The sequence below is a fragment of the Balaenoptera musculus genome, chromosome 2 (assembly GCF_009873245.2).
Source record: "Balaenoptera musculus isolate JJ_BM4_2016_0621 chromosome 2, mBalMus1.pri.v3, whole genome shotgun sequence".
Taxonomy (NCBI): domain Eukaryota; kingdom Metazoa; phylum Chordata; class Mammalia; order Artiodactyla; family Balaenopteridae; genus Balaenoptera; species Balaenoptera musculus.
The window spans coordinates 68,302,212-68,319,927 of NC_045786.1; the positions used below are offsets into that span (position 1 = coordinate 68,302,212).

General features: G+C 50.5%; 1 protein-coding gene and 1 non-coding gene across 14 annotated transcripts in view; one reads left to right on the forward strand and one right to left on the reverse strand.

Annotated features, from left to right (window-relative positions):
- MEGF11 (multiple EGF like domains 11) overlaps positions 1-17,716 on the forward strand; it is a 380,942-nt gene that overhangs the window by 324,552 nt on the left and 38,674 nt on the right. For all 13 annotated transcript variants that reach the window (XR_005018567.1, XR_005018568.1, XM_036841304.1 and 10 more), the window contains exon 11: positions 16,891-17,011. Coding sequence is in view for 11 of the 13 variants with exons in the window: in XM_036841304.1 (XP_036697199.1) it covers positions 16,891-17,011 (121 nt within the window). In the remaining 2 variants the exon portion in view is untranslated. The remainder of the gene's footprint in view (positions 1-16,890; positions 17,012-17,716) is intronic.
- Positions 5,280-5,387, reverse strand: LOC118891384. The gene has a single exon (XR_005018968.1). It is a non-coding gene; the product is annotated as a U6 spliceosomal RNA (small nuclear RNA).

The window sequence follows — 17,716 nt, forward strand, 5'->3', positions numbered from 1 at the left end:
GGGGTAGTCAGTGCTGAGCAGAGGCCGGCCGGGAGTCAGACCTGGGCTCCAACCCCGGCTCGGCCGCCTACTCACTGTTTGACTTTACCCACGTCCCTTCACCTCTCTGTGCCTAACTTCATCTTCCGCAAAATGGGGCACAAACCCTGCTCCCTGTATCCTCGTTCTGGGGTGAAGCTGAGATGAGACACGTTGCTGGGAAGGCTAGAAGCAGTGCCAGGTGTGTGCACCCAGAGGCGTGAGGGAGAGCAGTGGGGTCCAGGCCGCAGACTAACTCCCCCGCCAAGGCTGTGGGTCTGGAGCAAAGGAAGAGCCCACTCCCCACCTGCTACCCCTGCCCTGAAGCTCCAAAGCCCCACCTAGCCTGGCCCCTCCCCAGCCATCTCCCCGCTTAGTCCTTAGCACCAGTAATTCCATCTGCAGGAGTAATTACGGACCCCAGGAGGGGAAGGGACTCCTGACAGAAGATGTCTGGAAAATGCAAAATGTTGCAGAAAAAGGTCATCAATAAACTACTTTAAGGTGGGGCGAATAGGAAGACTAACAATGGGGGTAAATGAAACAAATAATCTCAAAAGTTCTCTCCAAAAACACTACCAAGTAATTGTTCTCCCCTCTCCTAAAAGTTCTGAGGAGCGTTAACTCCCTGAGACAGGCCCAGGGGAGCGGGGCCCAGGTGCTCCAGCCTTCAGCACAGATGGCCCCGGCGAGCAGGGCTGTAGGGAATCCAAAGGAAAGAGTGGAAGCAGAGCAGGCTGGACGCTGCAGCCAGGTGGGCACTGGTGCTGAACTCAGCAGGCAACAGGGAGTCACTGCAGTCCTGAGCAGGGCCGTGACGGAACGCTGCCTCACTTGACCTCCACACCCTGTGTGGGGAGACGGTGACATCACGGCTTAGGGACCCAGCACGCAGTAGGTGTTCAGCAGATGCTGGTTCCTGTCGCTCCCCATGGCTCTGTGGAGGCTGCTGGCAGAGGGGGAGGAGCGTGAGGTTGGAGTCAGGACCCCTGAGACTGAATCTCAGCTCTGCTGCTCACCAACGGGGTGACATCCTCACCGGCAGGACCACCTCCTGAGCCGCACTCTGGTCACCTCGCACGTGGAGCTCCTCCTAGGATGGTATAAGGATGAAACAGGGTAGGCACTACCAAACTGGCACAGAGTGGGTAAATCTTAAATTTCTTTTCTTCCATCTGCAGTGGGCTCGGGCTCAAATTCGGCCGCGGGTAATCATCAAAATGCCTAAAGCATTTATAGCAATTCCTCTGGGCCAGACACTGTTCTAAGAACATTGCATGTAATAATTTATTTAATCATCACCCCTACCCTTGGAAGAAAGTACTATTACAATCCCTGTTTTTGGAGATAGGGAAACGGAGACACAGAGAGGTTAATAACTTGCACAAAGTTTGTTAATCCCACCCCAATGATGCTGAAAAGGAAGAAGTTGCCCAAAGTCCCATAAGTGTCAGAGCCAGGACCTGAACCCAGTAGTCAAGTTCCAGAGCCCGCTGGTTTGATGCAGCCATCTGCCACTGACCTGCCCCTTCCGTGGGCAAACCCAGAGTGACCCTTGCTGCCCCCCACCAAAATGAAACCTTAAGCATGGCCACAGGGGTGCTCCAACCGTGAGAGCTGAATTAGGAAGTGGTGTCGAAATACAGGGCAACCAGGCGTCTGTCTGGGAGCTGAGGGAAAGTGTCAGTTCCCCAGGTGGTGGTGTGGATAGAGCGCCCATTCATCACCATGACACCCATCTGCATCACGGTTCTTCCACTACTCAATGCTCTCACATCCATCACCTCAGGTGTTCCCACAGCCCTCTGAGGTTAGATGTCGCCGTTGCCATTTTACACACAAGGACACAGTCACGACAAGGTTACACAACTCTGAGCATCTCGGCCCTCCCCTCTCTCAAACCGGAGGCTGAGCCACTCCCCAAGCAAATGCTGCCGGGACAAACCCCTCCTGCCCCATCTCCCTCTGAGGCCTTGCTCCCCTCTTTTCCCCCAGGCCTGTAGCCCCAGACAGGCTTTGACCCAGGCCTGCAGCCACCTCATCCCTTCCTGCTGGGAGGTCTGAACTGAGCTGCCTTCAAACCTGCCCCCCGAGGCCTCAGGTTCTTAAATGGAGAGCACATCCCAGGCCCGTGTTATGTATAGTGATGCATTCTATGAGAACTTATCTGAGACACCTCCGGGCCCAGAGGAAATCAGCTTTAAAAGACTTGAGTAATTTATAGAGTTGGGGGATGGGAAGGATGGACTGTGGACAGTAGAGGCGGCCTTTCCCACCTCCATTTCTTTCGTTTTTTTTTTAACTTATTTTTGGCTGCGTTGGGTCTTCGTTGCTGCGCAAGGGCTTTCTCTAGTTGAGGTGAATGGGGGCTACTCTTCATTGCGGTGCGCGGGCTTCTCATTGCAGTGGCTTCTCTTGTTGCAGAGCACGGGCTCTAGGCACGTGGGCTTCAGAAGTTGCAGCACCTGGGCTCAGTAGTTGCGGTGTGCGGGCTCTAGAGCGCAGGCTTAGCAGTAGTGGCGCACGGGCTTAGCTGCTCCACGGCATGTGGGATCTTCCCAGACCAGGGATCGAACCCGTGTCCCCTGCACTGGCAGGTGGATTCTTAACCACTGTGCTACCAGGGAAGTCCCCCTCCTCCATTTCTTTTTGTTCCCCAGTAAAAGCCTCTCAGGTTTCAACTTCTGGCCTTTCTTTGCATTCATTCTATAACTTTTTTTTTTAATGATTCCACAGTCGATAAGCCACTGGATTTGCCTGAGTCTGGACTCTCAACCTCTCTCAAACAGAAAAGAGTGGCCCAGATGCCTGCCTTCAGGGGAGGGGTTTCCTAAAATAGGCTGAAACACAGAGTCACTTGCCTGCTCTCGGGGACATGCCTTTGTCTTTTTTAAAAAATTTTATTGACGTATAGTTGATTTACAATGTTGTGTTAATTTCTGCTGTACAGCAAAATGAGTCACTTATATATATTCTCTTTCATATTCTTTTCCGTTATGGTTTATCACAGAGTATTGAATATAGTTCCCTGTGCTTTACAGTAGGACCTTGTTGTTTATCCATCCTATATATACTAGTTTGCATCTGCTAATCCCGAACTCCCAATCCATCTCTCCCCCACTCCCCTCCCCCTTGGCAACCACAAGTCTGTTCTTTATGTCTGTGAGTCTGTTTGTTTCATAGATAAGTTCATTTGTGTCATATTTTAGATTCCACTTGTAAGTGATATCATATGGTATTTGTCTTTCTCTTTCTGACTTACTTTGCTTAGTATGATAATCTCTAGGTCCATCCATGTTGCTGCAAATGGCATTATTTCATTCTTTTTAATGGCTGAGTGATATTCCATTGTGTATATATATCTACCACATCTTCTTTATCCATTCATCTGTTGATGGACATTTAGGTTGTTTCCATGTCTTGACTATTGTGAATAGTGCTTCTATGAACATAGGGGTGCATGTATCTTTTCAAATTATAGTTTTGTCTGGGTATATGACCGGGAGTGGAACTGCTGGGTCATATGGCAACTCTTTAATTTTTTGAGGAACTTCCATACTGTTTTCCATAGTGGCTACACCAATTTACATTCCCACCAACAGTGTAAGAGGGTTCCCTTCTCTCCACACCCTCTCCAACATTTATTATTTGTAGACTTTTTAATGATGGCCATTCTGACCAGTGTGGGGTGGTACCTCATTGTAGTTTTGATTTGCATTTCTCTAATAATTAGCAATGATGATCATCTTTTCATGTGCCTATTGGCCATCTTTGGAGAAATGTCTGTTTAGGGCTTCTGCCCATTTTTCGATTGGGTTGGTTTTTTGTTTTTTGTTTTTTAAAGAAATCTCCATTTTAATTTATTTTTATTTATTTATTTATTTATTTATTTATTTATTTATTTATTTATGGCTGTGTTGGGTCTTCATTTCTGTGTGAGGGCTTTCTCTAGTTGCGGCAAGTGAGGGCCACTCTTCATCGCGGTGCACGGGCCTCTCACTATTGCGGCCTCTCTTGTTGCGGAGCACAGGCTCCAGATGCGCAGGCTCAGTAGTTGTGGCTTACGGGCCCAACCGCTCCGCGGCATGTGGGATCTTCCCAGACCAGGGCTCGAACCCATGTCCCCTGCATTGGCAGGCGGATTCTCAACCACTGCGCCACCAGGGAAGCCCTTGGGTTAGTTTTTGTTGCTTTTGTTGTTATTGAATTGTATTAGCTGTTTGTATATTTTGGAAATTAAGCCCTGTCAGTTGCATCATTTGCAAATATCTTCTCCAAGTCCGTAGGTTGTCTTTTTGTTTTGTTACAGTTTCCTTTGCTATGCAAAAGCTTATAAGCTCGATGAGGTCCCATTTGTTTATTTTTGCTTTTATTTCTATTGCCTTGGGAGACTGACCTAAGAAAACATTTGTACAATTTATGTCAGAGAATGTTTTGCCTATGTTCTCTTCTAGGAGTTTTATGATGTCTTGTCTTATATTTAAGTCTTTAAGCCATTTTGAGTTTATTTTTATGTATGGTGTGAGGGTGTGTTCTAATTTCATTGATTTACATGTGGCTGTCCAACTTTTCCAATACCACTGGCTGAAGAGACTGTCTTTTCCTCATTGTATATTCTTGCCTCCTTTGTCAAAGATTAATTGTCCATAGGTGTATGGGTTTATTTCTAGGCTCTCTATTCTATTCCTTTGAGCCGTATGTCTGTTTTTGTGCCAATACCACACTGTTTTGATTACTGTAGCTTTGTAGCATTGTCTATAGTCTGGGAGGGTTAAGCCTCCTGCTTTGTTTTCTTCCTCAAGATTGCTTTGGCAATTCTGGGTCTTTTATGGTTCCATATAAATTTTAGAATTATTTGTTCTAGTTCTGTAAAAAGTGTAATGGGTATTTTGATAGGGGTCACATTAAACCTGTAGACTGCTTGGGGTAGTATGGCCATTTTAACAATATGAATTCTTCTAATCCAAGAACATGGGATATCTTTCCATTTCTTTGAATCATCTTCAATTTCCTTTATTAATGTTTTGTAGTTCTCAGCATATGTCTTTCACCTCCTAGTGAGGTTTATTCCTAAGTATTTTATTTTTTGATGCGATTTTAAAAGGGATTGTTTGTTTACATTCCTTTCCTGATATTTCATAGTTAGTGTAAAGAAATGCAACCAATTTCTGTATGTTAAACTTGTATCCTGCTACCTTGCTAAATTCGTTTATCAGTTCTAGTAGTTTTTGTGTGGAGTCTTTAGGGCTTTCTATATATAGAAAAATATGGAACACTTCACGAATTTGCGTGTCCTCCTTGCAGAGGGGCTATGCTAATCCTCTCTGTATCATTCCAGTTTTAGTATGTGTGCTGCCTGAAGCAAGCACCTGCCTTTGTCTTTAGGGTAAAGTTTGAAGCCTTCCTGGCTGGGCCAGTCTGACCTTCAGGCTCTTGTCCCACTGCTACCCTTCAGCCATGGTGCTCTGGAACATCCAAATGGATTGCCTTAACCTGGAGACACACCCACCCCCCCATGTACAGTGTCTCCTCTTTACCTTTGTTCAGTCTGTCCTTTCCCTGGAATGCCCTTGCTCTCTATCCTCCTGGCCACATTCTGCCTGTGCATCCATACAGGATCAGCTCAGTTGCCATCTCCTCATAAAGCCTACTTGCTTTCTTCCTATGGGACACAACCTTTCCATAGGACACTGCACACCCACTCTGGTGGCACACTGTGGATGATTCTGTCCTCTCTACTAGACAGAAAGCTGCTGGAGGGCAGGTCTTTCTGATTTGTCCCTTTTCCCCATCGTGCCGGCCTCCTAACCCCAGTCCACTCCCGGGCCTGCCCAGAGAATGATCAGTTAATCTCACTGAATAAATTCCCAGGTCCTTTAGAAGCATCCCCTAAGTCATGAATGTGCCACATTTTGCTTGGACGCTAGTAAACACCCCCCATCAGCCCCTGCAGGGCCCTCTGTCCCCCACAATCTGGTTCCCACTTGGGACATTATCACTGTCAACATAGTCAGCCTCTGGCTCTGCAGGCCACCGCCCTGGGCCCACACCTCCCAGCCACCACCCCAGAGGAGCTGGGTTCTGCAGTACACACGCACACACACCCCATATATCCGACCCCACAAAGCGGACCCAGCGTGTCCTTGCCATGCACGCCACGCGCAAAGCCACTGTGGTCAAATCCCCCCTTGAGGCTCTATGACCAGGATCAGCCCAATGTCTGACATGTAGATGCTAAGCTTACCCCACAGCTGTCACACCACTGACACAGAGCACACTCACACCAAAGTCACACGCTGCATAGACCGTGCATGGGGCAGCGGGCTGGCGGGGGTGTGTGGCCTATAAGCTACTATTCAAACCAAGACACTGGGACAGCAAGCCAAAATCCTATCCCTAACCTGCTCTTCCACACAGGCAAAACATTTGTACATCTGGTATACATCGGGCCCACGTGTATTACTCACATGACATACATCAGGAGTGGGTACCACTCCTTGCACACACACACACAGGCTCACCAAAAACAGCCTGCAGAACATCTGGAAGCAGAGAGGCGGCCCACCTGCACCCTTCCCATGCTACAGTCTCATCTTGTGCTGCTGCCCCCTCCACGTTCTACCCTCACACTCCTCTAAATTCTCGTGAAGACCCTCCCAGTGTGGGATTTCCCAGCACTTTAGAGCCACTGTTCTTTGGCACTTTTTAAAACCACTAGGGAAATCATGAAACCTAATGCAGAGTGATTGAGGCCATATGCTGTCGGCGTTTGCCCAGAAAGTCCCGAAGATTCCAGCCCAGGCTTTGCAGGGAAGCCTCGTTCTGTCTGCTAAGGGAGTAGGACCCAGAAGGGCTGCGAGAGATGTCCTGATCCTCTGTGGCCAGAATCATCCCCACCTCCCAGGTACTCAGGAACTGCAAGAGCACTTGACAGGGCTCAGTGCTGGGGGAGCCGGAGGAGGGAAGTGAAGCCAGGAGCGGGAAAGTGAAGCTGTCATAAGAAGCTCCCTTCTCTTTACTATGAGCTGAGGCCGGCCTGTGCGTGCGATGTTGCGAGCGTCCCCAGGCGTCATCAGCACCAGCAGTAGCTTCATCACCATCACCACTGTAACCAGCTTTCTCTCTTTCAGAGAATGTACGTTATTTGATGGATGTTGGCACAATCCCCAGTCGAACACTCGCTCCCACTACCTGTTATTCCATATTAGCTTTATTCTTTCAAGCCTTAAAGGCCTTTGGACTTCAGGAGCCTCGTAACATAAGATACAAATGCCCCCTAAGAGTTCCCTCCAAAAGCCCCTATTAGCCATTCCCGCCTCCGCTGTCAGCATATATTTAACATCAAATGTGTAGAAAAACACTGACTACAGGGCCTGGTATATAGTAGGTGCTCAGGACATTGGGGTCCCTGTCACTGCTGCCCTGTCTGCGGTCAAGGCAGCCAGGTCTAGAGGAAAGAGAGTGGGCTGTGGAGTCGGTTGGCCCCTTTCCCACAGTGTGACTCAGGGCAAGTTGACCCCTCCAGCCTCGCTTTGGCCTCTCTCCAGGATGGTTCTCTCTCTGGATAAGTCATTCCTTCCCCGCAGGGCTGTTGTAAGAGCAAAAGGAGACAAGGAACAAAAAGTGCCTGGCACAGGCTAGCACCAAGGGGACGGTTACAAATCTGAGTCTCCTTCCTCCTATCTCCAGCACTGGGGATGGGTCAGTCTGTCCTAAGCCAAGGGTCAGCCCTGTCTGTTGGGGTGAAGGGACGTGGACACCAGTAAGGACCAGAGTCTTGCCCACACCTGCTCCCCCTTCTCCAGGGACTGCCCACTATGCATGTACCCAGCATGCAAGAACACTTCCAGGGATTTTAGACTTGAGAGCCTCCAGATAAAATACAAATACCTCTCAAGAGTGTTCAATAAGCCCTTATTAGCCTGTGATGCCTTCTTGGTGCTCAGGAGAGGCTCTCGGGGGAGGGAATGGTTGGAGAAGAGAAAGGGGCTACAGATGGGACAAGGGCATCAACACAAAGGAGAAAAGAAACTTGGTTTTACCATCGAAGTCTCCAGGAGGACCCCAGCTTGGTTTACCAGCTTAGTTTACCAGCTAAGTGAACAAGGCCTGAACTTGATCCCAAATGTCCTTTTTTGGCCACACTCACTGTGTCTCAGGTCTTCCTGAAATGTCTTGGTATCTGTTTGGGAACTATTAGGAGGTGTCTATCCTCCTCTAGGGAGACCTCTTGAGGGGTCAAATTTATATAGCATATTTGTGCAAATTAGGAAAAAACACCCCTTTCTCAAGACAGTCTACTGACATCTGCCAAAAAACTGATGTAATATATACACAAGCTGTAGTGACTGCCATATGAGTGGCACCTCTAGAGTTGTACAGTGCACAGCCTGCACAACTGTACAGAGCAGCCTCAGGTCACTGACAGCCTACTCATGTTGGACAGACCTAGGGTTTCCAGGCCTCACCTTCAGCCCTTCTCCACCTGTCCCCCACGGGAGCCAGGCAGAATGAGTCAGCCGCACAGGCCCTGGGCATTACCCCCTTGGCACAGGGAAGCAGGGATGGGGATGGATGTGACAAGTGGCCTCCGTCCCTCTCTCCCTCTCCTCTCTCTGGCCCTCTGCTCCTCATGCCTTGTGCAGAGTTTCTCTTCCCCAACATGCATCCACTGTCAGTTGCTGCTTTATCAGTGACACACTAATTAGGTCCAGTGAGGTTTGCTCTGCACTGGGGAGGCCTCTGTGGCTGGCATTCAGTCCAAGCTGTTCTCTCTTTGCCTTGTGGACCGCGTGTCACTCTTTCTCCCTGGGAAATCACAAATGAGGCTCCCCACCTGGGAGTCCCACTTCCTGAGCCCTCAGAGCTGGGAGTGGCAGTGACCGAGAAGGGTAGGCAGGGGGACTGTAGCAGCCCAGGGCTGGCACTCTGCTTGGCAAAGAGCAGATGCTTGCCTGACAAGGGGCTCTGTAAACAGTGAAGCACATTCCACATGTGTGCTTCTGGCATTGAAGTGCCATTGGGCACCTAAATCAGCTTGCGTTGGTGGCCCTGAAACTCTAGGAATAGCACGGGAGAAGAGGGGAACAGGAGCAACCAGAGGAGTGGGGAGGCCACTGCAGAACATCTGGAAGTAGGGAGAGGCCTAGCCTGAGCCCTTTCATGCCACAGCCTCATCTTGTGCCTCACCCCGCTGCCGCCACTAGAGGGTAAACTCCATGAGAGTAGGGACAAGCTCTGTTCCGCTCACGGAGTATCCCCTGGCCTAGCACAGTGTCAGACACATACTAGTGCTTCAACAACATTCCCTGAATGACTGAATTAATTCAACCCATAGGCACTGAGCACTGACTGTGGTCGAGGCACCATGCTAGGGCCAGGGCCATAGGGCTGAGGAAAAGAGACCCAGTCCTTACCCTCATGGAACTTACAATCTAGTGAATGAGAGCTGATTTTGTTTTAATTCATCACAATTGTGAAAAGTGTCACAAAGGAGCAGGGAACAGGGAAACCTGCTCTGGAAGTGGAAGGGCAGGGGAAAGTTACAGAATATGGGAGCTGAAGGGGACCTTAGGTCACACCTAGTCTAGCATGATGGTTAGTGAGGCCAGGGCCTGTCACGGCACCTGGCCTATGGTAGATGCTCAACAGGCGTTTGTGGATTGAATGGGTGAACGAATGAAGCCAGGTCACCGTGAGCCAGTACCTTTGCCTCACTTAAACCCATGTACTGTGACTGCAGGTCCAGGGCCCTTTCTTGCCTAAGCCATCCCTACTCCTCCAGCAAGAAGACATGGGGGCCAGGCCGACTTCCCTGGTTGCCTGTCCCAGAGTCCTTTCTGCTGAGTTCCCACGGGCCTGCAGAGCCTGCCCACTACCTCAGCCTGGATCTAGACAACTCAGTCCATTCCGTTTACACTGCCTTCTACCCACAGAACATATTTAAGGGGACCCTGAGACAAACTTGCACAATTGCCCACCCCTTTTGTGTAAGGGAGGGTCAGCCACTTTCCATCCTCCTCCTCTTTCACTCCAAAAAATACTCATTAACCTCCTGCCCATTGCAAGGAAAATGGATGATCAACACACGGAGCCCAGCTGTTGATTAATTTTCCCAAACAGGGCCAAACTACAAAGCAGCATATTGCAGGGGAGAAAATTCAATAAACAGCATCTGAAACAAATTTAATAGAACATATAACTCATTACCCACCGGGGTCTGGGCCTGTGTTACCACATTGTACAAGAAGGCGGGTGGAAGGTGGAGGGGAGGTTTGCATCTCTTTAGTGAGACCAGCTCCAGGGGTTCTGCCAGTAGCTCTTTCAAATCAAGTTCAAGATGTTAATAGCCTGTGCTGCATCTATAATTAGCAGGCCTTTGGATGGGAGGAAGAGTTCACATCCATCCTCTATTCACAGAATGAAGACACCGAGCAGGTCTGGCAGGCTTCCCTCCGCAGAAGCTGGAAGCTCGGGGCCCTGCCCCTGTGGGAGGTGGAGGGCTCCCTTTCCTGGGCTGGAGGAGGGGGGCGGGCTATGCAAGTGTAAGGGGGATAGATAGCAATATAAAAACACCCAGATATCAACTGCCAGGTGCTGAGAAAGGGCCAGAGTGTCTGGGCCTGGCCAGTGGCCCTTCCTCAAGGTCAGGGCCATGTCCTCTGGATGCTCTGTGCTTAGGTGGTGAGTGTGCTGTCGATGTGAGTGAGCAGGGGCAGCAGAGGCTATCCCAGAGTTTCACCACATCTGGGATCTTAGCATCGTGTGCTGAAATGGGAGCCAGGAGATTAGAGTTCCAAACCCATCTCTGCCTAGCATTGGCTGTGTGACCTTGGGCAAGTCACTTTCCCTCTCTTGGCCTCAGTTTCCTCACGTGTAAAACAAGGTAACCAGACCAAGTGATTCCCAACATCCTTTCCAGCTCCGGCACAAGGAGCTGTCCCCCCACTGATAGGAATAGGTATGTGACCAGTCCCAGGCCGCGCATTAGCAGAATAGGTGGCCACCCAGATGGTGTGACTTTTAGATTCCAGGAGGGCTCCCCACCCCAGGCCTGCATTCCCACCACTCCTCACTCCTTCAGGTTAAGACCCCTACTGCATGCAAGAAGATGCTCAGAGAGTCAGAGCTAAAAGGTCCTTAGAGATGATCCAGCCAGTGGTTCCCAGCTAGACACGTGCAGAGGCTGCAGCAGGTTGCCAGGAGCGGTTTTGAACATTTCACAAAGCCTACAGGCAGTCTTCCATTACCTGTGACGAAGCTCACTAAAACACCAAGGTTTTCCTTCTGCTGTTAATTAGAATTAAATTAACTCTATGTGATCTCCCAGGTTAGCGTGAGCTAATCAGAAGCCCTGATTGGTTATAGGTGATATCATAGGAATTTCTAGGTCATGGTTGGTGCATAGGATGCTGCCACCTGCATCACATGGCATGTGGTCACTGGCCAGGTTGCACCTGTTTAGACACCAGCACACAGTGACAGCAGTGTCTCTCAAACTGAGAGAGCTTTGTAGAGGGAGGATACTAACAAGGGCTCTTGGTGGTGAAAAGTCGGGGAGACTGATTGATTTCAACAGCCACATACAATTGATAAGGAAACCAAGGCCTGTATGTTACCTAGTATGAACATCAGTCAATCAGAAGAGAAAGCTGTTTTCCAGCAGCAAGGTGTGTAGGAATTCTGGATGGAGATCTTGGGGAACAGCTTCAATAAAGGGCCTTTATTGAGGGAGTGAGCAGAGGTGCTAGGCTATGTGAAACACATGAGATGCCAAATGCAAACTCCCCAACTTCCCTGGGTTCTCATCCTGTCCTTTTCTCCAGAATCTGAAAAGATCAGCAGACGTGGATTCAAGGCTGGTCTGGGCCAGGCACTGGGCTGGGGGGAAGAGGGTGGATAAGTCTCAGGTCTGCCTCATGGGCTCACTCTGACTTTCAGTCTCCTCCTCATGAAGGTGATGAATTCGATCATCTCTAAGATCTATTCAGCTTGGAGGGTCTTGTCTTCCAGAGTGGATGCACTCGAGGCCAACAGGGTAATTTTCTGGCTGTACTTCTGACCCTCAGCCTGGCCGGGCAGGGTTTGGGCAGGGGGTGGCAGGATGGGGCATGGAACCATAGACCAGGATCTGGCCTGGCTTTCCCTTTGCACAAGAGCCCCCAGGGAGGCCCAGAGTTGGTGTGGTAGCATGGGACTCTTCCTTAGACCAGACAGTATTCTGCTTCCTGTGTGTGATGGGAGCCACAGAACCCCGGGCCACCAGGGCCCCTCACTCATTTGTCCAAGAGTATTCATAGAATACTTCTATTCTGTGCCAGGTACTGAGCTAGGGATACTGGGGCAACCAAGACAGATAAGGTCCCTGTTCTCATGAAGTTTCTAGTCTAACTGGGGGAGACAGACAGTAAATAAGTGGACAAATAAACACATCTAGATGCAAGCATGAGTGTCCCTGTGTGGACACTGCCTTGGAGCTGCCCAAGAGCAGAGAGCAGGTCACAGGCTCCTGTGTGTCCCTGGAGCCCACTCCCAGGGCTGGCTCAGAGTTGGCCCCCACTCAGCAAACATTGGGTGAATTGCCTGGCATGAGAGAGAAAGCATATGGAAAGTGCCCAGGCCTTCTGGTTCTGTCCATGGTAGAAGCCAGCATGTACGCACAAACATCTCATTTCAATTAAACAACATTTATCCAGGGCCCATTTATGCACCAGCAGGGTCCTAAGCCCTGAGAATCTAGACATGAATAAAATCAGATCCCTGGCTCCCTAAGCTCACAGCGCAGGGCGGAGGCAGGCATGTGAGCTAACCCGGAGCCCCCTGTGCTAGGATGGTGGTGGCCGTTTGTGCACACGGTTCCCACCAGGGCAGGGCAGGTAGGCTGGGGAGGGAACACAGCAGGAGGAGGGAAGGACGAGGACGAGGAAGGAGTCACAAATTTATACCCAAATCCACACGGACTGATAAACAGGTGCCCCCAGCGACACACACACACAGAGACTCACAGGTGTGTACACTGACTGCCTATGCAAGTGTAGACATAAATACCCCTGTAGGCTCAGATGCCACACAGGCCATCGTGATTAAGACCCGTTTGTGGTACGCCAAACTGGGGAGATGTGTGGGTGAGAGAATGGCCACATGGGGGCGTTGGCACATGGGCACCCTGGGAATCGCCAGACCTTGGCCAGGGGACACCTTGAGGTGGGCGGAGCTGTAAGTCTAAACCTGAGAAATTAGGCTGATTATTGTCTTGCTGTGCATGTCCATCACCAGAGACAGCCAATCAGCGACACACACAGACCCGCAGATCAGAGGCCAGAAGGTAGGGAATTTGACAAAAAGTTTCACTGTTAGTACTTGTGCTTACTGAGGAGTTTGAACCTGGTCGGGTCAGGACAGCGAGATGGAGGAGGGGGAGATGTACCAGGCCTTCAGGGCAGAACTGTATCCTTTAGAAGCTGCCTGCTTCCCCATCTGGATTTTTTGCCATCAGGAGCTAACAAATGGAAAGTGTTTGGAACACACAGCTCTTGGCACATGGTAGCCCCTCAGTGAGTGGTCATTCCATCCCCCAAAACCATGGTAAAATTCTGGCCTGTTCAGCTGTGACGAGGGGAACCAGGGAGACAGCCTGGAGGAGGTGGCAGGAGGGTGAACCTGGGGATGTGAGGTCATGTGCCCCATGTGAACGCCAGCCCTCCTCTCCTGCACAGGGCCCGGCCTTTGTTCATCAAGTGAGAGATGGATCCCTCCTCCAGATCTGCCTTCTGCTGAAACATTTGAGGGTCTTGTGTATTCTTTTCGTAAGAGATACTATTTCTTTGTAGTAATAATAGCTCTTATAGTGCTTTCTACCTGCCAGGAACTGTTCTATCTGCTTCATCTATAACTAATTCAATCCTCTTAACAATCCTATGACGTAGGGGCATTATTATTCCCATATTACAGATGGAGGAACTGAGTCCCCAAGGGGTTTAGTAAATTGTGCAAGGTCATACGGTGAATAAGTAGTGGAAGCAGGATGACACTAGACTCCATTCTCTAACCACTGGGCTCTGCCACCTTTCTGGAAAGATCTGGTTCTTTCTCCTTCGCCCTCACTGATACACCATGGGGCCCTGGATAAGTCCCTTCCCCTCTCTGTCTCTACTTCTTTCTCGGGGAAGCTAAAGTCCTGTCACCTGGGGGCTTCCCAGGGCTGTTGTAAGGCCAAGCTGACTGTCCACCTCCATGCACAGGCTACACGGGAGAAAATGGGCCCCGGTGCGGCCTTCTGGAGAGCAGGTATCTCGAGGTGGGTGCTCTGCATCTTGCCCCCTAGAGCAGGGCAGGGTGGTCAGTCCTCTCTGAGCCCCACCAGCAGACCCACAGTTGGACTCACAGGCCCCTTGAGGCCTCCTAGGAGGACCGGGGTTGGAGACACTAATGAGGATGCTAGGAGAGAAAACCCTTCCTCTTAAAGTAAACTCACGCAGACAAAATCATAAACTGAGCACGCAATTTGCACCCCGGCCAAGGCCCTCAGAGCTTAAACATATTCTTTTGGTCTATTTATAGTCCTGGAGAAGTTAAAATTTTCAGGGTAATGGGAGCGCTAACAGATTCCAGCTGGTCAGGGTCTGCCAAGGACTGGCAGGGGAAAGAGTGGGAACCATGGAACCTTCTGGTACAGGACTCTGCACTTCCCAGACCCTCCTCCCTGACTCAGCCTGTGCAGGTGAGACAGGAGACAAGGGCTAGAGAGGAGCCTCTTCACCAAGGGCCATAATAAGGTCTCTCTGTGACCTAAATGGAGGTGAGGCCAGTTGCCCAGGCTCCCCTACTTCAAGGCTTTCGTTTCACAGATGCTGGAAGTGAGGCTCAGAGAGGGGCAGTAATCTATCCAGTGTCACACAGCTAGTGGGGCCCAGGCAAGCTCTGGTATCCTGGCCCATGCGTCAGCATTCCTGTAGTAAACCTCAGCGCAAGACCCGAGAAGCTGGCTGGAGATGGTCCCTAGCGGGAGACAGTGGGAATTCAACATCCAGTGACCATATGCTCCAGAGCAGACAGCCCCAGCGTGGGCTCCTGGGTGGGGAAGGCACGTCCTGGGTACTCTGAGAAGAGAGCCCCAACTTAGTTCCCTGGCATTCAAGGCTACCAACACCTCTTTTAAATATCTCCCTTGCCCCTCCCTACACAAACTCCCCCTCCTGCAACCCCTAGAACATTCCCAGCTCTCATATTCCTCTGTACTCTTGTCCACACTCTTCCCACCTGGACTGCCTTTACCCCACTTTCTCTGATTAAATGCTCCCACCCCTGAAGGCCTCTCAAGTTCCCATTCCTGGTGGCCCTGTGACTTGTCCTCACTCTGAACTCCTTACTGGAGCTAATAGCCCACCTAAGGAGGCCTGGTATAGTGGATCCTGTAGGGTGTCACCCAGATTCACGATTCCAGATGGATGGAGGCACCCCTTCCTTCTAGCTGCAGGAAACTTAGTGGCTCCCCGCTGAGTCCCTCTGCAGAAACTGCCTTCAGTCAAAGAGCATGGATTCCCCTGAAGTCATGCCCCCTTCCCCAGGGCAGTGGATTGGTCCGGGGTATGGAGGCCCTCCCTCCCTTTCCTCTGGCAGGACAATTCTAAGGACCAACCCACTGCAGAGCTTCCTGGCAGATCAGCTGAGGACGTTGTTGCAACTGCACCTCAGTTCAATTTCTCCCTCTGCCCGTCCTGCTTCCCTTACCCCTCGTAGCGGTTATTCTCAAAAGCTCACTAGTTTCCATCTCAGAGAATGCTTTCCAGGAAAGCTGGTTTATGACACCTGGTAACAGAAGGGTTAAGCAGACAGCCTTGGTTCAAATAGAGATCAACCATGTTTAGCTCCATGACCTGGGCTGAATTACATAACTTCTCTGACAATTGTTCTATCTATTAAGTGGGAATAATGCTGAGGCATTAGTTCCTATCTGCTGAGGGTTTATGAGGATTAAATGAGATGATGTATGCATGGTACCGGATACTGAGAAAGGACTTAATGTGCATTAGCTATTATAATTTACATTTAACTTCTCTGAGGTTCGGGTAAACAGGGGTAGGATATTATTATCTGCGTCAAGGGGTTGCTGGTGAGAATCAAATAAGATTGATTGAGAGGCAGAGGGTTAAATTCCATGCTGCTGTGACCTAATACAGATTCAGGGGTCAAGTTCCCTGAGGGCTTTGCCCATCCTAGAGCTGTGGTCTGGAGGCCTGACCCCTCCCCCAAATGGTGAGGATCCCTGTATTGCTTTCCTATCACTGCTGTAACAAATTAGCACATTAGTGGCTTCAAACAAAACAAATGTACTATCTTACATTTCTGTGGGTCAGAAGTCTGGTATGGGTCTCACAGGACTAAAGTCAAGGTGTCAGCAGGCTGTGTTCCTTTCTGGAGGTTCTAGGGGTGAATCTGTTTTCTGCTCATTTGGATTGTTGGCAGAATTCAGTTCCTAGGGTTGTGGGACTGAGGTCCCCGTTTTCTTGCTGGCTGTAAAATGAGGCCTCTGGCTTCTAGAGGCCACTGCATTATTTGGCTTGTGGCCCCCTTCCTCCGTCTTCAAAGTCAGCGCAGGCAGATGGAGGACTTCTCGAGGCTACCTTTTTGGTCATCTTCTATTCATAAGGACACATGTGATTTGGGTCCACCTGGCTAATCCAAGACACTTCCTCTGTCTTAAGGTCTTTAGTCACGCCTGCAAAGTCCCTTTTGCCACGTAAGGTAACATATTCACAGGTTCCAGTGATTAGAACATGGTCGGGGGGAGGCAGGGGTGGGCATTATTCTACCTGCCACAACCACCCAGCACGGGGCAACCTCTGACCCAAAATTCCCCTCCTCCTTTTCTAGGGGGAGGTCTGTGCAGTTCCCTGTGCAGCAGGGACCTACGGCCCCAACTGCTCATCCGTCTGTAGCTGTAACAGCGGTGGCACCTGCTCCCCAGTAGATGGCTCCTGCACCTGCAAGGAGGGTAATGTGCCTTCTTTCCCAAACCCATCCCCTCAGATGTGCACACTGCCCAGGTGGGCTGCCGGCTGAGGGGTCTGGGCTGCTCCTGCCCCACCCACCCACATGCAGGGTCGGGGAGCCTATATGTCCGGTTCCAGCCAAGGAGACCCATGCCAGGGACTTCAACAGCAGGAATGTAATAAAGGGGATTTGTTACCACAGTGTTAGAAGAGCTGAAAGGACTTACAAGGGAACGTGAGCAACGCAGAAAGTAGTAGCTTCTCCCACAGTTGCTACCACTTCTAGGGTGAAAGGGACAAAGGGAGGAAGTGGAGTTCCCAGAGCCTGGGAGTGAGGGCCATCTGGTGGGAGCTGGGATGTGGGCAGAGGGGCTGCAAGATGGTGCTGGAGCACTGAGACACAGCCACCACCAGCGGCCCTGCTCATAGCAGAGAAAGAAGAGGAGACACCTGGCATCTCTCCTGCTCCCGCCCTCCCATCACCGGCCAGGTCTCCCACTGGCAAGCCCATCTGGGAGCAGCTGCAGGGGTCAGCCCCCTGGGACACAGAACAGAGCAGGGGAAGGGGAGAAATGGATCTGAGGGCAGACAAGCCAGTAACCAGCCTCAGAATGGGAGATCAGCCTATCACCAAAACACAGGGCCCTGAGATAAGTTTCCTGAGTATACCCTCGGCACAGATAGCCCTCTCCACCTCCACTGGTTCC